At 43.9% G+C, this 26,042-nt stretch overlaps 1 protein-coding gene across 5 annotated transcripts in view; it reads right to left on the bottom strand.

Moving 5' to 3' along the window:
• bcas3 (BCAS3 microtubule associated cell migration factor) overlaps positions 1 to 26,042 on the bottom strand; it is a 915,564-nt gene that overhangs the window by 418,548 nt on the left and 470,974 nt on the right. For all 5 annotated transcript variants that reach the window (XR_013499066.1, XM_078224612.1, XM_078224615.1 and 2 more), the window contains exons 19-20: positions 19,670 to 19,770; positions 8,064 to 8,167 (exon numbers count right to left, since the gene is read on the bottom strand). Coding sequence is in view for 4 of the 5 variants with exons in the window: in XM_078224612.1 (XP_078080738.1) it covers positions 8,064 to 8,167; positions 19,670 to 19,770 (205 nt within the window). In the remaining variant the exon portion in view is untranslated. The remainder of the gene's footprint in view (positions 1 to 8,063; positions 8,168 to 19,669; positions 19,771 to 26,042) is intronic.

Genomic DNA, 26,042 nt, shown 5'->3' with positions numbered 1-26,042 from the left:
TGTTTTTCCGGTTGGAGGAAGGTAACTAGTGGCGTGCCGCAGGGATCGGTACTCGGGCCGCAACTATTTACCATTTATATAGATGATCTGGAGGAGGGGACGGAGTGTAGGGTAACGAAGTTTGCAGACGACACAAAGATAAGTGGAAAAGTGAATCGTGTGGAGGACGGAGAAGATCTGCAGAGAGATTTGGACAGGCTGAGTGAGTGGGCGAGGATATGGCAAATGGAGTATAACGTTGAGAAATGCGAGGTTATACACTTTGGAGGAAATAATAACAAATGGGATTACTATCTCAATGGAAACAAATTAAAACATGCTACCGTGCAAAGGGACCTGGGGGTCCTTGTGCATGAGACGCAAAAGCCCAGTCTGCAGGTACAACAGGTGATCAAGAAGGCAAATGGGATGTTGGCCTATATTGCGAGGGGGATAGAATATAAAAGCAGGGATGTCTTGATGCACCTGTACAGGGCATTGGTGAGGCCGCAGCTGGAATACTGTGTGCAGTATTGGTCCCCTTATATGAGGAAGGATATATTGGCATTGGAGGGAGTGCAGAGAAGGTTCACCAGGTTGATACCGGAGATGAGGGGTTTGGATTATGAGGAGAGGCTGAGGAGATTGGGTTTGTACTCGTTGGAGTTTAGAAGGATGAGGGGGGATCTTATGGAGACTTATAAGATAATGCGGGGGCTGGATAGGGTGGAGGCGGAGAGATTCTTTCCACTTAGTAAGGAAGTTAAAACTAGAGGACACAGCCTCAAAATAAAGGGGGGTCGGTTTAAGACAGAGTTGAGGAGGAACTTCTTCTCCCAGAGGGTGGTGAATCTCTGGAATTCTCTGCCCACTGAGGTGGTGGAGGCTACCTCGCTGAATATGTTTAAAGCGCGGATGGATGGATTCCTGATCGGTAAGGGAATTAAGGGTTATGGGGATCAGGTGGGTAAGTGGTACTGATCCACGTCAGATCAGCCATGATCTTATTGAATGGCGGGGCAGGCTCGAGGGGCTAGATGGCCTACTCCTGCTCCTATTTCTTATGTTCTTATGCTTCATTGGAAGTATTTAATCCCACACATTTATGATGCCACTACACCTAGTGGTCAAATAATTTCTTTCTCCCACTGTTGGAATCTTGCACTCAAACTTGTGCTGGTGCAGCAAACCAGGAACATTGGAATATCGGAGCAGGAGGGACAATTCAGCCCCTCAAGCCTCTTCCATAACTCAGTTAAATCATAGCTGATTTGTATCTTAATGTTATTGATCCACTTTGGTTCCATAACCCTTGCCCAACCTGTGGGAGCAGGTATGATAGCGACATTTAAAGGGCAACTAGACGAATACATGTATAGGATGGGAATGGAAGGATACGGTCTCCATAAGTGCATACAGTTTTAGTTTAGGCAGGCAGCATGATCAGCGCAGGCTTGGAGGGCCGAAGGGCCTGCTCCTGTGCTGTACTGTTCTTTGTAACACAAATACATTAATAAAAATCTGAAATAAGAACAGAAGATGCCGGAAAAAGTCAGCAGGTCTGGCAGCATCTTTGGAGAGAGAAACAGAGCTAACATTGAGAGTCTGAACAAGTCTTCTTCATAAAATGTGACAACCTCAGTTTTGAAATTCTCGATTGATGCAGCTCAACAGCTTTTGTGAGGAGTTCCAGAACTCCATTATCTGTTGTGTGAGGTCTTTCCTGACATCACCCCTGAACAGCCAAGCTCTAAATTTAAAAATCCTGCCCCCATGCTTTAGATTTCCCCCAACACTGGGAGTTTTGAAAAAAGTTTTAGTTTATTTATTAGTGTCACAAGTAGGCTTACATTAACCCTGCAATGAAGTTACTGTGAAAATCCCCGAGTCACCACACTCCGGCACCTGTTCGGGTACACTGAGGGAGAATTTAGCATGGCCAATGCACCTAACCAGCACGTCTTTGGACTGTGGGAGGAAAGCGGAGCATCCGGAGGAAACCCACGCAGACACGTGGAGAACGTGCAGACTTCACACAGGCAGTGACCCAAGCCGGGAATCAAACTCGGGTCCCTGGTGCTGTGAGGCAGTAGTGCTAACCACAGTGCCACTGTGCCGCCCAGTTTAGGTGCAAGTATTTCTAAAACATACTCCAGGTTGTGTGATGTGTACCGAAAATCTCCAACCTTGTCGAAGGTCCTGCTGAATTCAACAGCAATGATTCTAAACTTGTTAGAAACTAGTGCCAAAATAAGTGAAATTCTGGAAAACATGATGCATAGATTTTCACTTTGCTGTCCGAGCTAGAAGCATTGCCCGAGCAGAGAATTAGGTGGGAAGAATTTCCCTTCTGTTACAGAATCCACCTGAATCTAAATAGGAGGAAATCCAGGTGGTTCCTGTAACAGGAATGCAGTTCCACCCGTCTGATTTTCCTCAACCAGCCCCAACTCAACCAGCCCCAACTCAACCAGCCAGAACTCAACCAGCCCCAACTCAACCAGCCCCAACTCAACCAGCCAGAACTCAACCAGCCCCAACTCAACCAGCCCCAACTCAACCAGCCAGAACTCAACCAGCCCCAACTCAACCAGCCCCAACTCAACCAGCCCCAACTCAACCAGCCAGAACTCAACCAGCCCCAACTCAACCAGCCCCAACTCAACCAGCCAGAACTCAACCAGCCCCAACTCAACCAGCCCCAACTCAACCAGCCCCAACTCAACCAGCCAGAACTCAACCAGCCAGAACTCAAGTTATCAGGACAAAATTCTACTCCAACATTTCTTTGTCTGCATTCGATAGGACAGCCCATAGAGCAGTAACAGCTGGCCACGGCCTCAGTGAAAACGAAACCACCATTCCACACGAGATGCCACCTTATTCACGTTTACTCGATTAGTGACTTCACACTTCAGCATCCTCTGTGCAACAACTTCCATTTATTTAGCATCTTTAATAAGATAAATTGTGCAAAGGCAATCATAAGAATGTTATTAAACAAAATTTGATGGCAAGCCACATAAGCTAGAATCATAGAATCCCTACAGTGCAGAGGAAGGCCATTTGGCCCATCGAGCCTGCACCGACAACAATCTCACCCAGGCCCTATCCCCTGAACCCCATGTATTTACGCTGCAAATCCCCCTGACACTAAGGGGCAATTTCCTATGACTAGTCCATCTAACCCACACATCTTTGGAGTGTGGGAGGAAGCCGGAGCACCTGGAGGAAACCCACACAGATGTGGGGAGAATGTGCAAACTCCACACAGACAGTGACCCGAGGTCATAATTGAATCCGGGTCCCTGGCTCAGTGAGGCAGCAGTGCTAACTACTGTGCCACCGTGCCGTCCTTGATATTAGGCTCAGGGCTTAGACAAAGATAGAGGATTTAAAGAGTGCCTTAAGGGAGCAGAGAGTATTAGGGAGGACAATGCAGATCTTAGCCTTGCAGCTGAAGAAGCGGTGGATGCGCAAGAGAATATAGTCTTTGTCACGTGTTTATGTTCCTGCGTGCAGGTTCAGCTGCTCTAAGTTTGTGAGTATCTCAGTCTGCCCAGCCTAGGAGTCAGTAAACTCCATTGATCCTGACGGGAGGGGCACATGCTCCCGTTATCTCAGCTCGAAAGCATTTTGGATTCTGGAATATAATGTCAGGTAGGCTGGAGGTAATATGTACATTTTGTACCATTGTGAGTGAGGTTTTATGGAGCAAGCACAGTCACCTTAAACCTGACAACTCTATCTCGGAATTGGTAGAAAATACAAAACCAGGGAAAAAGCATTTTAATAAAAAGGTACATGCATTTATATAGCACCTTTCGTAGCCTCAGGATTTCCCTCAGAACTTTGCAGCCAATGAGGAACTTTAGAGGTGCAGACATTTGTAGGAAAAGGCGAAATTGTGCACAGCAAATAGCAGCGTGACAATGGGCATCTGTCATCATCTGTTTCTTCAGTGATACTGGTATCAATAAATAGGAAAGAACTTTCATGATCTCCTTTGAAATAGTGACATGGCTGCCTCACCCGAGACAGTGCTGCTCTCTGTCAGGACTGCATTGGAGTGTAAAACCTGGATTATGTGCTCAAAACTCTGCAATTGGATTTAAACCTGCAACTTTTGACCCAGAGAGGCAAGAATGTTACCAACTGAGCCATGGCTGACACCGCTATTAATTAACTCCTCTGATAACAAGACCAGAAAATTCCAGCACACACACTGAGCTCTTGGTAATCAACTGGAAATTATTTCTCAATAATTTTTTTTTGTGATTACAACTCAATAGTTAATCTGCAAATACTGATGTTGCCATGCTTAATTCACACTACATTTGTCATAGATGTCCACCACGCCAGCTGCCCTGGGAAAACTAACTGACCCAAAAATGAATGAAACAACTCCATCAATAAACAATGTTAAAAAGTAATCATTATATATTACAAAAAAACCTTGGAGTGAATCTTATATTGAGGCTCAGATGATAATTTTAGATTGCTTAAATTTCTCTCTCATTTTATGATGTCATCTGAACGTTTTAATTAGATTAATAGCCTGTCATCAGTCCCAGGTATCCATCATTCTATACTTAAATCATGATCCCCTCGATTAGATTCCAGCCTACAACCCATGTCTGGGTCAATATTTACTTTTAGTAGATATACCTGAACCCCTTGATTAAACTGATGGCATGTAATCACCAAATTATCTAAATCTCTCGATTAGATCCCAGCCTGTAACTTATTCCCAGGCATCTGTTATTCGATATATGAACCATTTGAACTCCTGGATTAGATTCTAGCCTATAGCCCATTCCTAAACAATTTGAATCCCTTGAATGGATCATGAGTGTGTGACTGCTCCTGGGGTCCATTACTCTACCGATAATAATCACGTTAACACATGTTACAAGTATGGGCTGATTAAAGAACAAAGAAAGTGGGAATATCGCTGAATATTTTCTGGAGCAACCCTTGAGATTTGCAGTTGTTCCAGTGCTCGACACAGTGTGGGAGGAATAAGTACTGACCGCTGAAGTTGGGTGGGCGGGCTGGTGAAAGAGGGGAGGTGTGGACAGGATTCAGCACAAGCTGGATCGTATCAGACGTCACTGATGTCCAATGCATCTCAAGACATGCCCTTCCATTCTTGTTGGAATGGCAGAATTCGAGGGATCTTTTCGAAAGAAATGAAGAGAACTCTGCATGTTTAGGCATTTCTACATTTTCATATCAGTGCAACCATTTTTTAAAAAAGCACAGGGGAGAAAAACACGACAGCTTTGCAGATTAATCACTGACACCATCAGTGTTGCAGAGCTGAAAAATGAGCAGATGCTTGTGCAGTTTTCACTGAGGCCATGGCCAGCTGTTACTGCTGTACCGGCTGTTCCATCGAATGCAGACATATTGTACCTACCTTGCATTCTGACAGCACGCATTAACTGAACTGCACGCTGAAAGGGAAAATTCAGCAACAGCTGCTCTTTTACCGCATAGCACAGTAATGTTCACATCACCTTTTCTTGTATTGAAACCTGTCTGGGGCAGTCGCCCCTGGGGACTGTCCTCCAGTAGCTTTTAAAGGCAAGCCACCTTCCACAGTGCAGGGAATGAATTCAGAACAGTATATCTAACATTGTCAGAAATGGGGTGCATTATCTTGAACTGCTGCTTGTAGGTTATACAGGACTGATGTGGCTGGAGAAGGTACCAGGGTGAATGGGATGATTAGTGGCCCTTTGCTTTTCCTGGTAGACCAAACATTCTGTTGCACTCACTCAATTATTGTGCTCCTTATTACAAGCAATTCCATTTACAATTGTTAATTTTGAGGTAACCAGAAAAGTTACCAGAGGTTTGATACACTGACAAACCATGGTGAGAGGGTCACAATCACCATCCAGGATGTTTCTACGCTGCATCAGTGCCTGTGGTTCAGGCTGGAAGCTAACTAAACAGCAATTTCAGTGGATTAATTTTCAAAAAGAATCTGGGTGAATACCTGAGGGGAAAATATTTAAGGGCTGCAGGAACAGAGCTGGGAAGTGGGACAAATTAGATAGCTCTTTCAGAGGGACAGTACAGGAATGGCCTCCTCCTGTATCATTCACTGATTCCATTTAGAAATCAGCTATCCACTTTCAGAAAAAACAAGCAAGGCCAAATAATTCAACTTACAAAGTACCCCTAGTGTATCTAATACATGCAGACAGTGCCAACACTATTCCCAGGCTGAATAGTGATATTTGGGTAATCCCTCCCAGTCCATCATACCTGGATCTCATATTGCTGTAAGTGACTGGATTTGCTCCTCTACTCATTCATGTTGTTGGAGGAATTACCCTGCTTTTACGGGGAGACATGGTTGCATTTTCAGTCGTGAGTCCTATTTACTATTTAGATAGATTCTGTAGACTGTTTGCTGTAGTTCACTTTATAAGTAGACTATGTTTGCTGAGTAAATGGACTTTGCTGGCTGCAACATGGTTTGCTCCATGCCTGCAATAAATCCTGTCCTGCCTCCTACTTGTTGGTTGACAAAGTGGTACCAATAGATACTCCGGGATTTTATACACTTTCTTAACTAATGTTTGTTGGAACTGATTTATAAAAAAGGGTGCACAAGTTTCATGACCCTTGGATGTGGGTGCAAAGGAATGAAACAACAGGTATTGGAAAATATCGACCAACCTACTGTACAGGTCCTAGCTCTCTGGTTGGGGATTAGAAAAATTGAGCATGATCCAACTGACAAGTGTTCATTTTGTGTCATCTTTATTGAAGAGTTTTGATTTTAAAGTGTGTTTACAATGATTTTCCTTTATTAAACAAACAATTTTTTTTGTAAGGTCAGCATAAAACTTTACCGCAATGGTGCCATCCTTCCCAGAATATTATAGCCTCACTATAATGGTGAAGAACAACATCGTCTTACAGTTTGAAACATGGGGTTTGGGTTCAGAACACTTGGCAGAACATAACTCAGAGCATATGTCTGAATTACAAAAAAACTTTGTTTTAAACATCAACTTTGCTCAGCTGCTGCTACTTTTAGCTCAGAGGTGATTAGTTCAAGGGCTCCACTCCAGGACTTGGACACATCTGGACTAATACTGGAATTCTCTCCCTAACCCTCTCTGCCTCTCGATCTCACTATCCTCCTTTAAGAGGTACTGTGGAAATCCTGTAACGTCAGAGGTGGTATCATTTGGATGAGTTTCTAAATCAAGGTTCTACTTGCTGAATCAAGGATGACATGTCTGTGTGTCCTGGCCAACATGCCCATCACAGTAAGAGTTTTAACATCCCCAACCAAAGGAAACCCCATCACAAAGATTGTCTAGTTATTTATCTCATGCTGTGTTTGGGCGACCGCTGTTTGATAAAATAACAGTGTCTACATTCTAGAATTAATTGGTTGTTTAGCATTTTGGATGTCCTAAGGGGGTGACCAGACATTATGGGCAGGAATATGAGCTGCTGTCGGAACTGGGAATGGAGATGGACGGGCTCTAAAAGTAGTGCCAACAGCCTGCATGCCAGTTCCCGACTCCACACCACATCTCCGGTTATTTTCCCGGAGGTGCAACGGGGAGGGGAATTGCATTTTCCAGTCGGCTTCCTGGTTCCCAAAGGGACTAATTTTGGCTGCCTGTAGATGGCCTCCTGGTGGCAGTCAGGGAGGGGACAGCGCATCAGACAGGCTTGGATGCCCTGTGGTTCGATGGGCCTTCCTGCAAAAAGGCAGTTGGTTGCCAATGATGGAGTGATGGAGCAAGAAGCCAGGATGGATAGCAAGCAGAGATCTCGGAGGGCGAGGGCTGGAGGACATTACAGAGAAAGGCAGGACGAGGCCCTTGAAATCCAAGAATGAGCGTTTTAGATACACAGAATTGTCAAACTGAGTGCCAGGGTAGGTTAATGAAGACAGGGTGATAAGTGAATGGACTCGGTATGAGTAAGGATATGGGCAGCAGAGTTGTGAGTGAACTGATGTTTACGGAGAGTGGAAAGCAATGATAATCACAAGAATTCTGCTTCATTAGTAGCAACAGGAAGAAATGTCTTGCAATCCTCACCTGTGACAGCCACTCCTCATCTTCTTGGTAACTGTGGTCTGATCCCAGGCTATCATAAGACTCGTGAGATAGAAAAGTGGGTGCAGGACTGCCGGGTGACACCACTGTCAGGAGAAGAAAACATCATGAGTACATTGTTGGCAATCTGACAGGGACATGTGTTCAGTCTAACTCTTTAGTTAGCATTTTCTTCTGTATTTCATTGCAACATGGTCCACAACAGTGGTTTTTTTTCAAGCCTTTCTGTGCAGGTGAGTTTCTGTTACATTCCCAGAGAATCCACAGGAGGACTTCCATAATCCCATAAACCCCTGAAAAGACTGGCTTACTCCAGTGGGCCACTTACAAATACTGACACCCTCTCAGGGAGTTACGTAATTACTGACAATCCTGGAGCCCCTCTCAACACATTTCCCAGATCCTCTGCATACACTGACACACTGCTAAAGACCCCCTACAAAAACTTACACACCGCCTCCCCCCTCCCAGGATCTCTTACTCACACTCTCTGAAAGCTTCCATTCTAACCTTGCAAAAGACAGAACCAACCATCCAAACCTATCATTGCTGCAAGTAGTTTAGCAAAAGTTATTAATCTGCAATTAAGTACAAAAGGACATAAAGAAAATTCCTTAGTGCAGAATTCAAAAAGGATTTGGTATTCTTTGCTTTAATGGTTGGAGATCTGACGGCTTTGAGGAGTGTTTGCCATCACTTCCCAGGCCCTCGAGAGTCCATGGAACCCGATAGTCTATTGGTAAATGGCTATTTAAATATTACATTATGAGATATTGGTCTCTATATTAGATGTGTTGGTGCAACTGTGGGAAAGACCTAGTTATTGCAAATGCTTCCTGTCCACTGAACAATCAAATTTATGAAGGAAGTGCTTGCAGCAGGAAATTCCTCTCTGCAATCATTTCCTCAACTTCCGAAGAAGAAGTCAGTATGGCTCTGACCTGCTCTTCACAGAAACAAATCCAGGGCACAGCAGCATGAGCAAATGACATTTCACCTGACCACCAATTACAATTATAAGTTCAATTCCTCTTTAATGATAACATACTGTGGTCTGAACCATTTTCTGCCGGAGACACAAGGAGAAATCTGTCGGAGACAGATTGTGTCTGCTCATGTCAACCTAACGAGAAGCAGTTGTTTCCTGTTCACTGAATAACCTGTTTGCCAATAATCATTCAGTTATCAGGAAGTGAGTGAGAGTCATAAACAGCTGAGTAGTGTGCAGTCACAGTGTTTAATATGAGAGCACTTGCCATTAGTCATGTAGCATATACACTCTGTCTCATCCTCTCTAGAGCCTATTAGAAAAAGGATTTACAACATGGAAATCTCCTTTAGAAAAGTCATTCATTCATTCTCAGGTGCGGCCTAATAACATCAGATACAGTAACGTCATGAAATAAAGTCCACACTTGCGATTTCCACCGATTTATGTAAAACATTCATGAATATTATCCCATGCATGAATATAGCCTAAAGCATAATGACACTTAGACCAGCTGCCCCACATTCATTCCTCATTTGCGCACACATACACGCATGCTCCACACACACACACATACGTTCCATACACACGCTACACACACGCTCCACACACATACACTCCACATACACACGCTCCACACACACACGCTCCACACACACACGCTCCACACACACACACGCTCCACACACACGCTCTCCACACACACGCACGCTCTACACACACACGCTCCCCACACACACGCTCTACACACACACGCTCTACACACACACGCTCCACACACACACACGCTCCCCACACACACGCTCTACACACACACACACGCTCCACACACACACGCTCCACACACACACACGCTCCACACACACACGCTCCCCACACACACGCTCCCCACACACACGCTCCACACACACACGCTCCACACACACACGCTCCACACACACACGCTCCACACACACGCTCCACACACACACACGCTCCCCACACACACACGCTCCCCACACACACACGCTCCCCACACACACACACGCTCCACACACACGCTCCCCACACACATGCTCCACACACACACACGTTCCATACACACGCTACACACACGCTCCACATACACACGCTCCACATACACATGCTCCACACACACACGCTCCACACACACACGCTCCACACACACACGCTCCACACACACGCTCCACACACACACACGCTCCACACACACGCGCGCTCCACACACACACACGCTCCACACACACACGCGCTCCACACACACACACGCTCCACACACATACACGCACACGCTCCACACACACACACCTACACACACACACACACACACCTCAAATTAAATTCACTCCTAACAACAAAGAACTGAAACAAGGACTCCACCCAAAAAAATGAACTCGTCTTTTCTCTTGTTAGATACGTATACACCTGCTTTGCCCAGTGTTTTCTTCCACTTACATTTAAAATAAGGTCAAAGATTTCATGGAAAATCACAGAATGCGATCTCCAAGCACCGGTAAGAACATGACACAACCTCATATAAAAACAGAACTTGATTTATTCACTCACTGTGAACCAGTGACCCTGATTACTGGGAATAACAGGACTTTTCTACGTCATAGAGAAAGACTTTTATTTTGGAAAAACAACCTGAATTGCAGAGTGTGATCCCAAACACCAGCTTAAAAATATCAAAATCCCACTCTATAGCAGTATAATTCAGTCACCGTCAACTAATATCCTTTGACACTTTCTCCCATTTGTACACACTAAATCACTCAAGCACACATTCACAGGTAGTCAAAGTCTCAGCTATTACAGGCTGAGGTGCTATTGGCGCACTGTCCAATCTCCACTCTTGTTCAAAGGTACAAAAAAACTCTAGAAAACTTCCATGAAAATACCAAACAGAATGGCTTGTTTGAACAGAAGGCCTGAAACCATACCTTGCCGCTTCTTTCTCTATTTCTATACCACATTGTAAAATTAGCTAAACAAAGATCATTTTCATCACACTTACATCCTGAACATGGCCACTCAATGTTGCATGTAAAGCTGCCTGAAGATTCCTCCTTGATCCCTGACCCTGGGGTGCAATAGCAGTATGCTAATTAATTATTAAAGTTTTCTAACAGTCAGCCAGTATGAAGATTGTATTTCTCTTATCCTTCATTAGTCAGTCCCACAGGAGCGGTCAGAGTACTGCGCGATTACCTTGTGGCTCATCCCTCCACCCAGGGGATATGGTCCATTGCAGGACAATGCCTGCATCAGGCGCCCATAGTTCCCCTCAGTCGGACATTTTCTCTTCCCTTTCTTTTATGCGGAATAGGCTCTGAACACTTCAAAGGTCAAATTTTAGAAAATTGATTTCTTTGCTTTAATCTCATCAATACTTTTTTAAAGCAATTGATTTAGTTTTTTCCCAATGTATTGGCATCTTAACTATTAACTGCTCTCCCGGTACATGCCTTCTACTGCCTCATTTTCTTTATATTTAGTGTGTCAGTGCAGGCAAAGCCACTGCGTGATGGGTATGGTATGGTACAAGTGGCATTATTTTCTTACAGAGAGGACAAACAGGTGAATCCATCACCAAGGAAGGCAGAGCATAAGAGAAGCTGCTCCTCTGGCTCAGAAAGGAAGGGATGAGTGTTCATTAGTAATAAGGAGAGTAACTGGGGTTTCAGGCGTGTGACTGAGTAGTGAAATTTCTCTAACAGGTTTTATTGTTGCTCAGTAATGTACATTCAGACATCCTGGGTGCAATATTCCCGCCTCGCTGCTCAAATAGCGTAGCAGGGCAGGAAATGTAAGCGGGAGGCCAATAACGGGAATGGTATCTGGCAACCGGCTGGTTGTGATCTTCCCAGGACACTTATATTGACATATTCAACTTCGCGCCGCTGATTTTAATATTTATGAGGCCATTTAACTCTGTTTAGCGAGCCTGGAATGATATTGCCTGGGCTCACTTAGGGTTCCGACCTCGCCAGCGGAGGTTCACATCAGTGGGGATCACATATGGACAGCACAGTGGTACAGTGGTTAGCACTGCTGTCTCACAGCGCTAGGGACCCGGGTTCAATTCTGGCCTTGGGTCATTGTCTGCGTGGAGTTTGCACATTCTCATCGTGTCTGCGTGGGTTTCCTCCGGGTACTCCGGTTTCTTCCCACACTCCAAAGATGTGCGGTTAGGTGGATTGGCCATGCTAAATTTCCCCTTAGTGTCAGGGGGACTAACTAGGGTAAATGCATGGAGTTATGGGGATAGGACCTAGGTGGGATTGTGTTGGTGCAGACTCGATGGGCCCAATGGCCTCCTTCTGCACTGTAGGATTCTATGAAATATGGTTCCCATGCTGCTGCCCCTAACCATGACCTAGTGACACTAACACTGACAACACCCCCATTGCTCTGATGTGGCACTTAATTAGGCAGAATTTACAGTACAGAAATAGGCCATTCAGTCCAACTGGATCATTCCAGTTTATGCTCCACACCAGCCTTCTCGCAATTCTCACCATCTCAGCTTAACAACACATCCTTCTATTCCCTTCTCTCTCATGCACTTATGGAATCACAGAATGAACAAAGAACAAAGAACAATACAGCACAGGAACAGGCCCTTCGGCCCTTCAAGTCCGCGCCGCTCCCTGGTCCAAACGAGACCATTCTTTTGTATCCCTCCATTCCCACTCCGTTCATGTGGCAATCTAGATAAGTCATAAACGTTCCCAGTGTGTCCGCCTCCACCACCTTGCCCGGCAGCGCATTCCAGGCCCCCGCCACCCTCTGTGTAAAATATGTCCTTCTGATAGCCGTGTTAAACCTCCCCCCCTCACCTTGAACCTATGTCCCCTCATGAACGTCACCACCGACCTGGGAAAAAGCTTCCCACCGTTCACCCTATCTATGCCTTTCATAATTTTATACACCTCTATTAGGTCACCCCTCATCCTCCGTCTTTCCAGTGAGAACAACCCCAGTTTACCCAATCTCTCCTCATAACTAAGCCCTTCCATACCAGGCAACATCCTGGTAAACCTCCTCTGCACTCTCTCTAAAGCCTCCACGTCCTTCTGGTAGTGTGGCGACCAGAACTGGACGCAGTACTCCAAATGCAAATGGTTACAACACAGAAGGAGGCCATTTGACCAGTCATGTTCATGCTGGATCTTTGCAAGGGCAACTCACTTAGAGTCACTAGCCTGCCTTTCCCCGTAGCCCTCCCCATTTTTTCTTTTCAGATAATGATTTAATTTCCTTTAGAATGTCTCGATTGAAATTATATAACGTTTCCTTAAGTACATCTATGCTGTTCTTAGAATCATAGAACCATATTTACCCTGCTAATCCCTCTAACCTACGCATGCCGGGACACCAAGGGGAAATTTAGCATGGCCAATGCACTTAACCCGCACATCTTTGGACAGAGGGAGGAAACCGGAGCACCTGGAGGAAACCCACGCAGACATGGGGAGAATGTGCAAACTCCATACAGACATTGATCCATGCCAAGAATCCAACCCAGGTCCCTGGAGCTGTCAAGCAGCAGTGCTAACCACTGTGCCACCGTGCCACCCCAACCACCTAACCACTGTGCCACCGTGCCACCCCAACCACCTAACCACTGTGCCACCGTGTTCTCCTCATTGACTCCACATGGTAGCAAATCCCTTATTTTTTCTGGGTAAAGAAGTTTCTCCCAAATTCTTCATTGGATTTATTAGTAACTAGCTTATATATATGACCTGCATGACTCCAATGAGCAATGATATAACAACTTGGACACTTGAAGCAAGTGCCCTGCCCAGATCCCAGCTTCTGAACAATAAAAGAAATGGGCAGAAGGGACGAGGGATAGAAGAACTAGCTTATTGATGGAAAAAATATGTGAAGTTCCATACGCTGTAATATCCTTGGGTCAGTTTGATCAAACAGTCTTACGAATGAGCAAGAGTGCTAATTTAAATTAACTCGGCTCTGCAACCCCATCTACAAACATGTGCCCATCCACTCTTATAAAAAAAATTAAAGCCTTTGCCTAAATTCAAACAGGTTTCTTTCAGCAAGGCTTTAATTACCATCAAAAACTGGATGGATGTAGACGGCACCCAGTCAGAGTCAGAAACCGAGCTGAACGATGCAAAAACATGCTGTATGAAAAATCTGACTTTGGAAATTAGGATGCTACAGATTTTTCCAGATCCTTTGTTTCTTGAAGCATCTGAATTTTACTCTAGATTGAGATGCACACGAGATTATATTGGCAATGTCTACAATTTTTATGCTTTCAAAATCCAAGTGTAGCTCTGAAGAGATCACAATTACTCCTAGCAAGGAGATGATGCCACAGGAAATCCCTCGACCAGAGGCGATTTTATTCCGCAGAAAGGGGTGCAAAACTCTTGGATTTTAGCTTTCCTTAAATAAATAAATGACCAGGCTTTTTACGAGTATGAAACTACACAGCGATGAGCGAGCACTGCTCGACTAATCAAACAACAGCCTTTAAATGCAGAAAAATGTCCCAAAGCATTTTGCAGAGAAAAATGCATGCTGGGCCAAAGAAGAAACCAGCTGGGTCGTGAACACCCGAGGAAACTAGGTGGAGGTTAGAAAGGAAATTTCAGAACATGGGGACTGAAGGCAGAGCTGCCTACTGGGGAGTAGTGAAGGAGAAAGGAATAAGAGAGCAGAATTGGAGGAAAGGTGCAGTTTCAGAGAGTCATAGGACTGAAGAAGGTTACGGAATTAGGGAGGGAATTGGTCATTAAGAGATTTGAAAGGAATTAGAGGAGGCAAGGAAGCATGAAAACTTAAGATGGAAAAATGATGTGGATAACACTGCAGACACAAAAGAGAAGCCAATGCTGGAGGTGCTTGAGTAGATGGAGAACAGTGGAGACAAGCAATTACAGTGCTAGCATATTGGACAAGGGACAGGCATTGCAGGAGGAAGGGGGGGCGGGGGGGGGGGGGAGGGGGGGGGGGCGTCGACTGTATGAAACGTTGCAGAGAAGTGATAGTGCACTATATCTGTCACCATATAGGACGGCACTTATGATTTTGATTGGGACTTTCGTTGTTGTGACAAGGGCAGAAACTCTATTGGAGAGATTCAAATATAGACTTGTGGAAAAGATGTGCATGGATTCAGAAGGCACCAACGTGTTCAAGAATTTTGGAGAGGACAGGGAGATTAAGAATGGCACAGTACTTTGCAAGGATAGAGGATACTTGAGGAAGGAGTTATAATGGTGATTTGAAAGGGAGGGGACAATGAGCCGAGTTGAGGGAAGTTGAAAGTGCTGGGAGGTGACACAACTACTCCTACATCAGTTCAGATTCTTTTCATTTCACAAATATAAAATCTTGAAGTGAGCCTCAAATATTAAGACAAAAGATATTAAAAATGCAGGTTACTGTCATAATCATCAGAAAAATAAGCAAGGATTCTAATTCTTGACGGCTGTCCATTGACAACATCCCCGTCCCAGACTGGAAACTGTGGCTGGGGTGTGATCGAGGCAAAGACCAATGCACAGCAGGGAAAATTAGATAAATATTTCTAAGAGAGGAAGGTACATGTCTCTGGGGAGAACACAGGATAGGAGGATTTAATTTGGATTGCTCTGGCAAATAACTGGTACAGGCATGGTGGGCTGACATGTCCTCTGCTCTAAATGCCGATGATTCTACGGATTTTGGATAAGGTCAGGGTTGAGCTGAGCTCTGGTGTCCTCTGCAGCTGATGGTCACTGCTCACTCTCTCTCACAAGGGATCGGCCTTGAGTGAGAGCAGCACCCACACAGTCTCAGCCAGCGAGGGTTAATGCCTCAAGAGAATGGGTTGGTTGAATTCGGCAAAAGATAAACAGAAGCAAAATGGTGACTCTTGACCTGAATATTAAAAATGATCTCCTGAACTGAATTTACTGTTGCTCAAAATAACCTGGAGCCTTTGCTAAGGAGACATGTAGATGCCAGTGTGAGACAGGCTGTATCTCCTCACATTAATATAAGTACAGGAAGCAGTGATTTGTTTTAGAATAGCGAATTGCCAAAGCAATGATTTGCTTGTCAGGAACACTGACTTTGATGGAACGTCTCAATGCAGTAATAATGGTTACTCTTCAAACTTTTAAGTGGAAAAGGGCAAATCCAATGAATGATCGCTCGTGTGTGTGAGCCAGTGTTCTGGTGTTCAGACAAGATACAAAAGCCCAGGTTTAAACACGGTTTCTTTCTAACTTTCCAGGAGCAGCCACAGGAACATTACATTTGGCCTGAGTGCCCTGAGTTTGGGAAGCTTGCTGCTCCTGACCCTGTTCCAGTCACCCCTGACTTGGAGAAAACAGGATTAGCACCAGACATGGGTGTCCTTGAAGGTTCACTCCATTGGGAATAACCAGCTGACAGTCCCTGTCCACACTCACAGACGGTGAACAATCAGTCGGGGGAGAGGGCTAGCCGTACCTATGTAGCCCAAGGAAAGATTACCTCAGGAAAGATGTTGAGAGGATTGGGAAGAATACATATTACCTGTGACAGACCCAATGGATCTGAGTCTGAAGTTCACTTCACCCAGAATTTTGATTGTTATTTGTGTCATGGCTATTCTGGTCATTAATACCAAAACGCAGGGACCTGTGCATCACTGGGTATTTACCACAGACAGAGGGAATCTCATTCTAAATTTACTGGAAAGGTTTATTCTGCAGCAATAGCGACAAGGAACTCAAAACACATTCAGCAAAAAGCACAACCTTCCGCACTGTGTCAAGAAAGGTAAAAGCATCATGCTGGTCCCCAGTGCGGAGAGAGGAGGAGAAAAAAGACAATGAGTATTTGTTTGCTGACCCCAGAGAGCAAAGGTCAACTCTAATCAAGGATAATGACTGCTAATGCAGACATCTGATCGCTAGCTAACTGCGGCAGCCTATGAGGTTCTGTGCAAAGTCTCTGTGAGTGGTCAGCTGGGGGCTTTCATCTCCAGTTGGATAGATAATGTAACCAAACAACTGACAAAAATGCTAATACTCGAACAAAATGATAGACAGTTACAAATTCTAGGACTGAGCTGTTCTTTAATGATGCCCATGTTGTCCCATTTGTTTTTCATTATTGCTCTCACCCTCACTGCTGACTTTAACCCCATGCAGCCCAGATACACCAATGTTATTTTGATCCCAAATTTTCCTCATTCTCTCCTAAGTGGTTGATTCCATTTTTTTGGGATTCATCCCATGGACGCTGGCCACAGTCACCCAACTTGGCAATTCTTCATCACCGAGATCCAGCCACCTGGCATTACTTGCAAATTGCCTATCCTAAGTTGTATATAGCACAGGACTGGAGTCACCTACGGCCCAAGGCTGGTGAGGCAGGCACCTTCCTTTCCAAATGGACATTCACAAACCAGCTTTATCTTTTCTTGTTCACCAGTTTGATTCCGGGATTAAAGGGTTGACGTATGAGGCAAGATTAAACAGTTTGGGCTTGAACTCACAGGAGTTTAGAAGGATGAGAGAGGATCTGATCAAGGTATATAAAACTTTAAAAGGGATCGTTAAAGTAAATGTTGATCAAGTGATTCCTGTTAAGGGGCAATCACAAGAGGTCACAGGTATAGGTTGAAAGGCGGTAGATTTAAAACTGAGGTGAATGCAGCCCAATCCATCATGCAAATCAGCCTCCCATCCATTAACTGTGTCTACACTTCCCGCTGCCTCGGCAAAGCAGCCAGCATAATTAAGGACCCCATGCACCCCGACATTCTCTCTTCCACCTTCTTCCGTCAGGAAAAGGATACAAGTCTGAGGACACGTACCAACCAACTCAACCAACCTCCCTGCTGCCATCAGACTTTTAAATGGACCTACCTTGCATTAAGTTGATCTTTCTCTACACCCGAGCAATGATTGTAACACTACATTCTGCACACTCTCGGCCTTTTGGCTAAGATCAAGTGTAGTATGGTCGGCAGCCCATGGTCGGCCGCACTTGGTCGAGGTCATTAGGTTACACTGAGGCTTCATATGTTTCATATGAAGCAATTTTTTAAAGCGGCATCTCGGCCTTTTGGCTAAGATGCAAATGAGCTCAAGTCTTGGAGGAGGAACCTCCCCCTTCTCCAATCAGCTTGGCTCATGTAGATCAGGCCCAGGACAGGGTGATTTGGTCGCTCGCCCTGTCTTGTCAGCCTGGATCGGAAATGTCTCAACTTGGTGAGACTCTGAATTGGATTTGATTTGATTGAATTGGAAAAGTATTTTAAAAAAACGGTTAGAAACATACCCCTTTTGGCTAAGATCAAGTGTAGTCTGCTGATGCTGCGCTTGGTAATGGCCACTGGGTTGCTTTTAAGCTTTAAAGCTGAGGCCTTTGCTGAGTTCACATTATTCAGAGTCAGAGAGGGGAAGCTCAGAGGGTACCATGATTAATTTGCACTAAATTAGCTTTTCCTCAATGCAGCAGTAATGGGAACTTTAGGAACCAGGGGTAAATCACAGCTCAGAGTTCCACTTTTCAATTGATTCCAGTAACTTTCCAGCTGAAGGAAAGGGTCCATATGTACGGCAGGCAAAGCAAGAGTCTGCTTTGGCGAAGAGTGTCCAACGTGGTTAAATATCCTATTAGTACTCAATGGCCAGAATTTTACCGGCACGCCTGCCCCGATTCCGGGGAGGTGGGCGAGGCTTGGAGAACGGCATTCTCTGTTGGCCTCGGGTGGGATCGTACGAACCTTGGGCAGACGTGACAGTAAAATTCCGCCCAACATGTAAGCTCACAAAGAAGGACAACCACATGGGGGAATCATTGAAGAACTGGACAATGTCTTGAAACCAGGGGCGGGATTCTCCGATCTTGGCTGTCGCCGCCCCGTTGCAAGTGAGAACAGAAACTTTGGCATTCCAGCCAAAACTCCGTTCACTTGGAGTGGCAGCGAAGAATTCCAACTGCAAATGGGATGTTTGGCGCAGGTCTCAATATGACTCACTATCATCAGGCAAAAACAAAGAACTGTGCAACACAGGAACAGGCCCAAGAAGGAGCAAGCCACTGAACACTTCAAACCTGCTCCATCATTCCATCAGATCATGACTGAACTGTAGCTCAACACAACTTACTATACTCCTAGATATCGTTATCTTACAGAAATCTATCTCAAGTGTTGGAAGATCCTTGTCCTAAAATCTACACTGTTTGAGACAGACAATTCCACATTTCTATTCCTGTTTACATGAAAAAGTGTTCCTGATTTCCCTCCTAAATGGCCTAGCTTCCATTTTTAAGATTATGTTGCCTTGTTGTTGATTTCCCCTGTTAGAGGAAATAGTTTTTCTTTATTAGATCATCTTAGCATTTTAAACACTAACAGGGCGAACAATTGAGGATAATAAATTATTAACATTAGTAGAAAAACCTCAAGAGACTAACTAGCTTTGGGAGCACTATAATATCTCTGACGCCTGGTCCAAATAACATCCTAAACAATAAGATTCTGCTATATTAGAGTTCCAAGAATTAATTGGAATGTCTGCAACATATTGCAGCTTGGCACCAAGATAACAATGATGGACAGAAAACTACTTACACCCAGCCAGCTGGTTCTGACAGTGTTGCACAGCATCGGCACTGAGCAACAGAGGGTGATTTGAATTGAATGGTGGTTGCAGTTCATTCCACTGTGGAGTCCTAAATAGCAGAGGGAGAAAAAACACAAGACATTTAGCAAGAAGAAATTATGCTTTCCATAATCAAAATTTCAAGTTTTCAATATTCAAGTTTTTAGGTGTCCAGATCACCAACAACCTGTCCTGGTCCCCCCCATGCTGACACTATCGTTAAGAAAGCCCCACCAACACCATTACTTTCTCAGAAGGCTAAGGAAATTTGGCATGTCAGTTACAACTCTCACCAACTTTTACAGATGCACCATGCAAAGCATTCTTTCTGGTTGTATCACAGCTTGGTGTGGCTCCTGCTCTGTCCAAGACTGCAAGGAACTACAAAAGATCGTGAATGTAGCCCAATCCATCACGCAAACCAGCCTCCCATCCATTGACTCTGTCTACACTTCCCGCTGCCTCAGAAAAACAGCCAGCATAATTAAGGACCCCACGCAGCCCGGATATTCTCTCTTCCACCTTTTTCCGTCGGGAAAAAGATACAAAAGTCTGAGGTCACGTACCAGCTGACTCAAGAACAGCTTCTTCCCTGCTGCCATCAGACGTTTGAATGGGCCAACACCACACTAAGTTGATCTTTCTCTACACCCTAACTCTGACTGTAACACTACATTCTGCTCTCTCTCCTTTCCTTCTCTATGAATGGTATGCTTTGTCTGTATAACATGCAAAAAATAATACTTTTCACTGTATACTAATACATGTGATAATAATAAATCAAATCAAATCAACATCATATATATCTCACTGAGGTTGTTATGTTGGCTCTTGCTGTGGATATCATCACTAAAGATGCAATGGAGACCTCTTTCAAGAATGGAGACCTCTTTCAGGTAACATCTCACCATCTAAAAAGATTTATTCCACTCATGATGAACCTTGTTTGATGTTCTAACATATCCTTTCCTTCTCCTCCTTAAGTGTACCCCATCCTTTTCCCAGGCTAATTGCTAAATGTCACTCAGACATCAGCTGTTCCGCAATGTGGCGACAATGGCTTGACTTCTGCAAGGCTGAACACAATACTGAGTGAGGATCTTTTGCTTATCATTAGTGTCGGTAAATGATTTCCCATATTTGGGTCAGGATATTTAAATTTTTCATACCATGTCTGCTCCAGTTTGCAAGCCACCCAGCCAGTTTATGGACTTGATCTTTCCAAACTTGGGTGGCACATGGAAAGAATAATGTTTGACCCAATTTAGGGCCAAGTGCTGATGGGTGCAGGTCTACCACTGCATAAAAGGGTAGTAGTATGGAAACAATCTAAGGTGACACTCAAAGAGCCCAATTACACCTTGCACGAATCCCATTTCAGGAGACTGACTTCTGTCACTCTCCCCCATTGGGGTCTGATCCAGGTTGTGGAAACCCAGCTGTCTAGCATCAGTTCCCTGACTTTATCTTGTTAAAGCTAGCAACCTTAATCTCATTCATAAGCCAAATTTCAAATGGTGCTGTTCATTCCTTGTACGTATAAAAACATTACAAAGAATGTATAGCACAACATAGGTCCCTTAGCCTATCTTGTTTATGTGTTAATGCCCTTCTGTTACTCTTCTACATTACAACACTGACTACACATCAAAAGGCAATTCCTTGGCTCTAACGTCCTTTGGTAGGTCCCAAGGTTGTAAAATAAATGCAAGTTCTTTCTTTCATGTAACCTAATCATTATAACCTTCTATTCATTTCAGCCTCATCTGGCATCCCCTTCAATGCATCTAAACTATTCGCATCAGTTACTCCTTGTGCCGGCCAGTACTACATTCTAGCCATTTGCTGGTTAAAAAACTCACTCCTGAATTCCTTATTTAGGATGAATTCAGACGACAATGCGGTAATAGTGTAAATGCAATCTCGATTCAGAGCCTGATCTGACACCAAGGTAAAGCAGAATTAGAGTCCCTGGAGGAGAAAGTCCTATTCCTTTCTGTTTTAGATTCAGTTTGGGTCTCAACAGCAAAACCTACACTACCTCAGTCGTGCAAAAGGCAAAACAGTTAACTTGACAAATAATGACACCCTTCTGCTAAGGAATGCAGTTTACAGAGGGACAACTCTGCATCTACCATTAACTAGACTCCTGCAATGTGAAAACACTGGAAGAACAGCACAAGGTGCAAATCTCAGACCACGGAACTCACATCTGACTGTTCCTTTAGACTGCAAAGATCAAACTCCCACGTAAACGTGGGAATGATAAACTTGTTTTGTTCCCTGAGGGGGCAGCAGCGTAGTGGTATTGTCACTGGATTAATAATCTAGAGACCCTCTGGGAACATGAGTTCAAATCCTACCTTGACAGATGGTAAAATTTGAATTCAAATGGGCACAGTAAAAAAAATCTGGAATTAAAAGTCTAATGATGACCATGAATCAATTGTCATAAGAACCCATCTGGTTCACTATTTGATTTATTATTGTCACATATATTATTATACAGTGAAAAATATTGTTTCTTGCGCACTATACAGTCAAAGTATACCGTACATAGAGAAGGAGAGTGTGCAGAATATAGTGTTACAGTCATAGCTAGGATGTTTAAAAGAGTTAGAATAGAATTTTAGAAGCATAGAACAGGAGTAAAAGATGGAATTAGAGGGTATGCTGGGCAAAGCTCGCAAGAAGTCATCTTGCTCCGGTGCCATCTTGGCTTCCCAGACAGATGTCCTTTAGGGAAGGAAATCGGTTGTCCTTATCTGGTCTGGCCTACATGTGACTCCAGAGCCACAGCAATATCCTTGACTCTTAACTGCCCTCAAGAATGGGCAATAAATGCTGGCACAGGCAGCAATGCCCACATCCCATGAATGAATACATTTTTAAAAATTGTGATAACATGCCTCAGCTTTGCTTGTTGCCTTCCCAGACAACTAGTCTTAGGTTGAGAACCCATCCAGTTAGGCAGCACAAGAACAATATATTTTAATTTAATTTTTAATACAATTAAGTTGACCATAGAAATTTAAAAACCTGAACCAAGTCATTGGGATGCTGGCATTTAACATTGAGGTTCGTCATAGTATCTCCCCTCTCCCTTCTCATTCAAGAGGTGAAGATGCAGGTGTTGGATTGGGGTGGGCACAGTAAGAAGTCTCACAACACCAGATTAAAATCCAACAGGTTTATTTGGAATCACGAGCCTTCGGAGCGTTGCCCCTTCATCAGGTGAGAGTCATTCAGGAATCAGACAGTTAACTGGGAGACAGCAATGACGTTAGTTATATCCACCCCAGACCCAATAATGATGGATCAATGCTAGTTTAAGTGTGCTGCTGGGTATATACTTTGATGGTGATAACGGTGATGTTTTAACATTATTAATGATTGACTGAGCATCAACGTTATAAAACTGTCGAAAATGAACAAAATATCAGCCGTAAATGATAGCAGCAATGGTTCTGGAGAGAATGGAGATTATCCACTTTAAGGAGACTGAACAACACACAAGATTTAGTCAGTATCAAGCATTATACGGGGCCCTGAAGTTGGCAGCACTCTTCCTGCACTGCCTTATAGTTAGGGACATGCATCACATCTGACACCACAGCAGGGAGTACTCATAACAAATACTCAGCAGTAAGAGTACCCTTTATTCAGGTGGGTAGGTGCATCCTGCTTTTTCACAGGATTAAGAGAATTCTTTCAGTTGTTACAGCTGAGTCATTCTGCTATTGAAAAGTCTTGAATGAAAAAATAATAACCGGAGCTTTCTGGAGAAGAATGGGGACAGGATTGTGCAGATTGTTAATCAGACTTGCATTTGACAATTCACCGCATAAATAACAGGACAAAATAAAGCTGCTGGGTTTGTTTTCTGTTTGGAAGTTGTGATCAGTTCAGTTCCCTCACTGAACGTTTGGTCCAAGGCTTGTTCGAAATGTATTAGCGATACAACTAATGACGCTGGATTTCGTTACATATTAGAATCATAGAATCCCTACAGTACAGAAAGAGGCCATTCAGCCCATCGAGTCTGTACTGACCACAATCCCACCCAGGCCCTATTCTCGTAACCCCTCACATTTGCCCTGCTAATCCCCCTGACACTAAGGGACAATTTAGCACAGCCAATCAACCTAACCCGCACATCTTTTGGACTGTGAGAGGAAATCAGATCACCCAGAGGAAACCCACGCAGACATGGGGAGAAGGTGCGAACTCCACACAGAGAACCTTCTACAAGCTGGGCAGCTGTGCCTGGCGATGTCTGGTGTGCTGTACCTCACTGCAGTGAATGTCCTCAGAATGGCTGAGGAAGGAAGACAAGCTAAATCTTTTTGTCTCTCCGCACAGAGAAAATTTGATATTTTGTAAGATGACAAACATATTTATTATTATACTTTTCCAAGACAGGGGGAATTTATTATTATACCTTTCCAAGAGAGATACAGGGGGAATTGTACTTGGAATAGCTAGTTCTCTATCTAATCTTTCCTACGCTGCAACAGTAACATTTCAAAAGCACATTTTGGTTGTAAAGCTCGTAAGAACATCCTGAGATCATGAGAGCTGCTATAGAAATTCAAGTCTTTCTTTACTCCTATTAAAGAGAGTCCTTTCTATATCAGTACCTAAAATACATTGTAATCCAGCTACAAATACTTGCACATAATGGGAGGCAAAATTATAACCACAAGTAATGCAGGGACAAGTGAAATGCCAAAAGAAAAGTTAATTATGAGATTAAAGCATTTTCCAAAAAAGATTTAATTTGGGTAAAAAAATTAATTATAATACTGGACCGTATTTATCTTTGTCCATTAAAAACAGTCTTTATAAAAGCTCCATGTGTGGCATTTACATTACCCAGTCTCAAAGTCTGGCCTTTTGCAATTTGAGTTGTTTTTTAATGTTCTCATTAAAAAGTGTTCATTGCTGGACTTCTCTAAAATACATAACTTGAAATAACTGGTCTGTGACAAATGAACTTACGAACTTCAAGACCCATTACATCTTTTAATTGTAACAAAATCATGTGAAAATAACTTAAAAAACAGCAGTCATCAAGAAGCACAGAACGAATAAATCACAAGAATCGCAAATTCCCCTCGGAAAAAGCAGTGACCTGCTTAAGTAAAATGCTGCTGATTGCAATTACCACTTGTACAGGATTGAAGCAGGGGGGGAGATTGCTACTTTGGAGGAGGGGTGACCGACCAGGTTTGCTGGTCTAGAAATTCCCTGGGACCCTCCACCTTCAAAAGAAACATGTGAAAGCAGTTGGTCTCTCCACAGAAAGCTAATCAAAGTTATGATACCTGCACCTCCCCCTTCCATGCACTATCCAAATGACTCTTTCCTGACTGACTGAAAACAGACAATTCTGAAAGGACACAGCCACTGAAGGGAACTCCAACCATTGCTTCCAGCTGTGTGGCTTGTAAACAGTAGTAAACAAATATTTACTTAGTTCCATATACAATGATGAGGCCCCATGAGCCCCACTCTGGCAAGCTCTGCTGAGCTGAAGCGTGAATGGCCATTACAAAAGGCTGTCCTTTCACCCCATTTAAGATGGGGGATGGATGATATTACAAGCTATTTTGTAGTATCTCACTGCTCAGATTAAGTTTTATGACCAGGTCCACAGTACATCTCTCCAAAGCACGTAGTGTGCACTGATGATGCCAGCCACTAGGAGGGGTGATGAGAGAAAGCCACACATTTATACACTGAGTAGAATGCCAAGACAACCACACTTGCACAATTCTCAGTGCTCAGTTAAAGAACAGCTTTGGCAGAGGCCAAGACCTCTTGGGACCCTGATGCAGCCCACTGTACTCATGATGCAGACTGTAATCTTTTGAAGATTAATACCATTTTCAAGGACATTGAATACTAACTGTGTTCCTTATTACATCAATTGTACTTGCACCCGCCCTCCCCCCGCATTGGATTCCCAGGGTACCTCAAGAAACTGTACCCCAGCAGGAGTCAACAGCGTTAGGACAGGAGACTGAACAGGTGCTGGTTATACATTTGCTTTTTTAAAAAATCCATTTACAGTTTATAGAGACTATGAAGCAAAACAAACCTGAAACGGATAGCAAGGACCATTCCTAATGAGTGCTGCTTCTCAGTGAAGCTCATCAAGGGGGGAGACATAGGTAGTGACAGTTCAAGCTGACCTTATCTTCCATTGTCTTGCCATTAAAACGCATGACATCCCAGGTGATTGTTGTTCAGTAATTGCAAAGCTCGGGTATAATGATCACAAGCATTGAATGAATTTAATGACTGTCAATGAGATTCAAAGGGTTCAGCTCATAAAAA

This window comes from Mustelus asterias, chromosome 12 (genome assembly GCF_964213995.1).
Source record: "Mustelus asterias chromosome 12, sMusAst1.hap1.1, whole genome shotgun sequence".
Lineage (NCBI taxonomy): Eukaryota > Metazoa > Chordata > Chondrichthyes > Carcharhiniformes > Triakidae > Mustelus > Mustelus asterias.
This window is presented reverse-complemented; position numbering and strand designations above follow the sequence as displayed.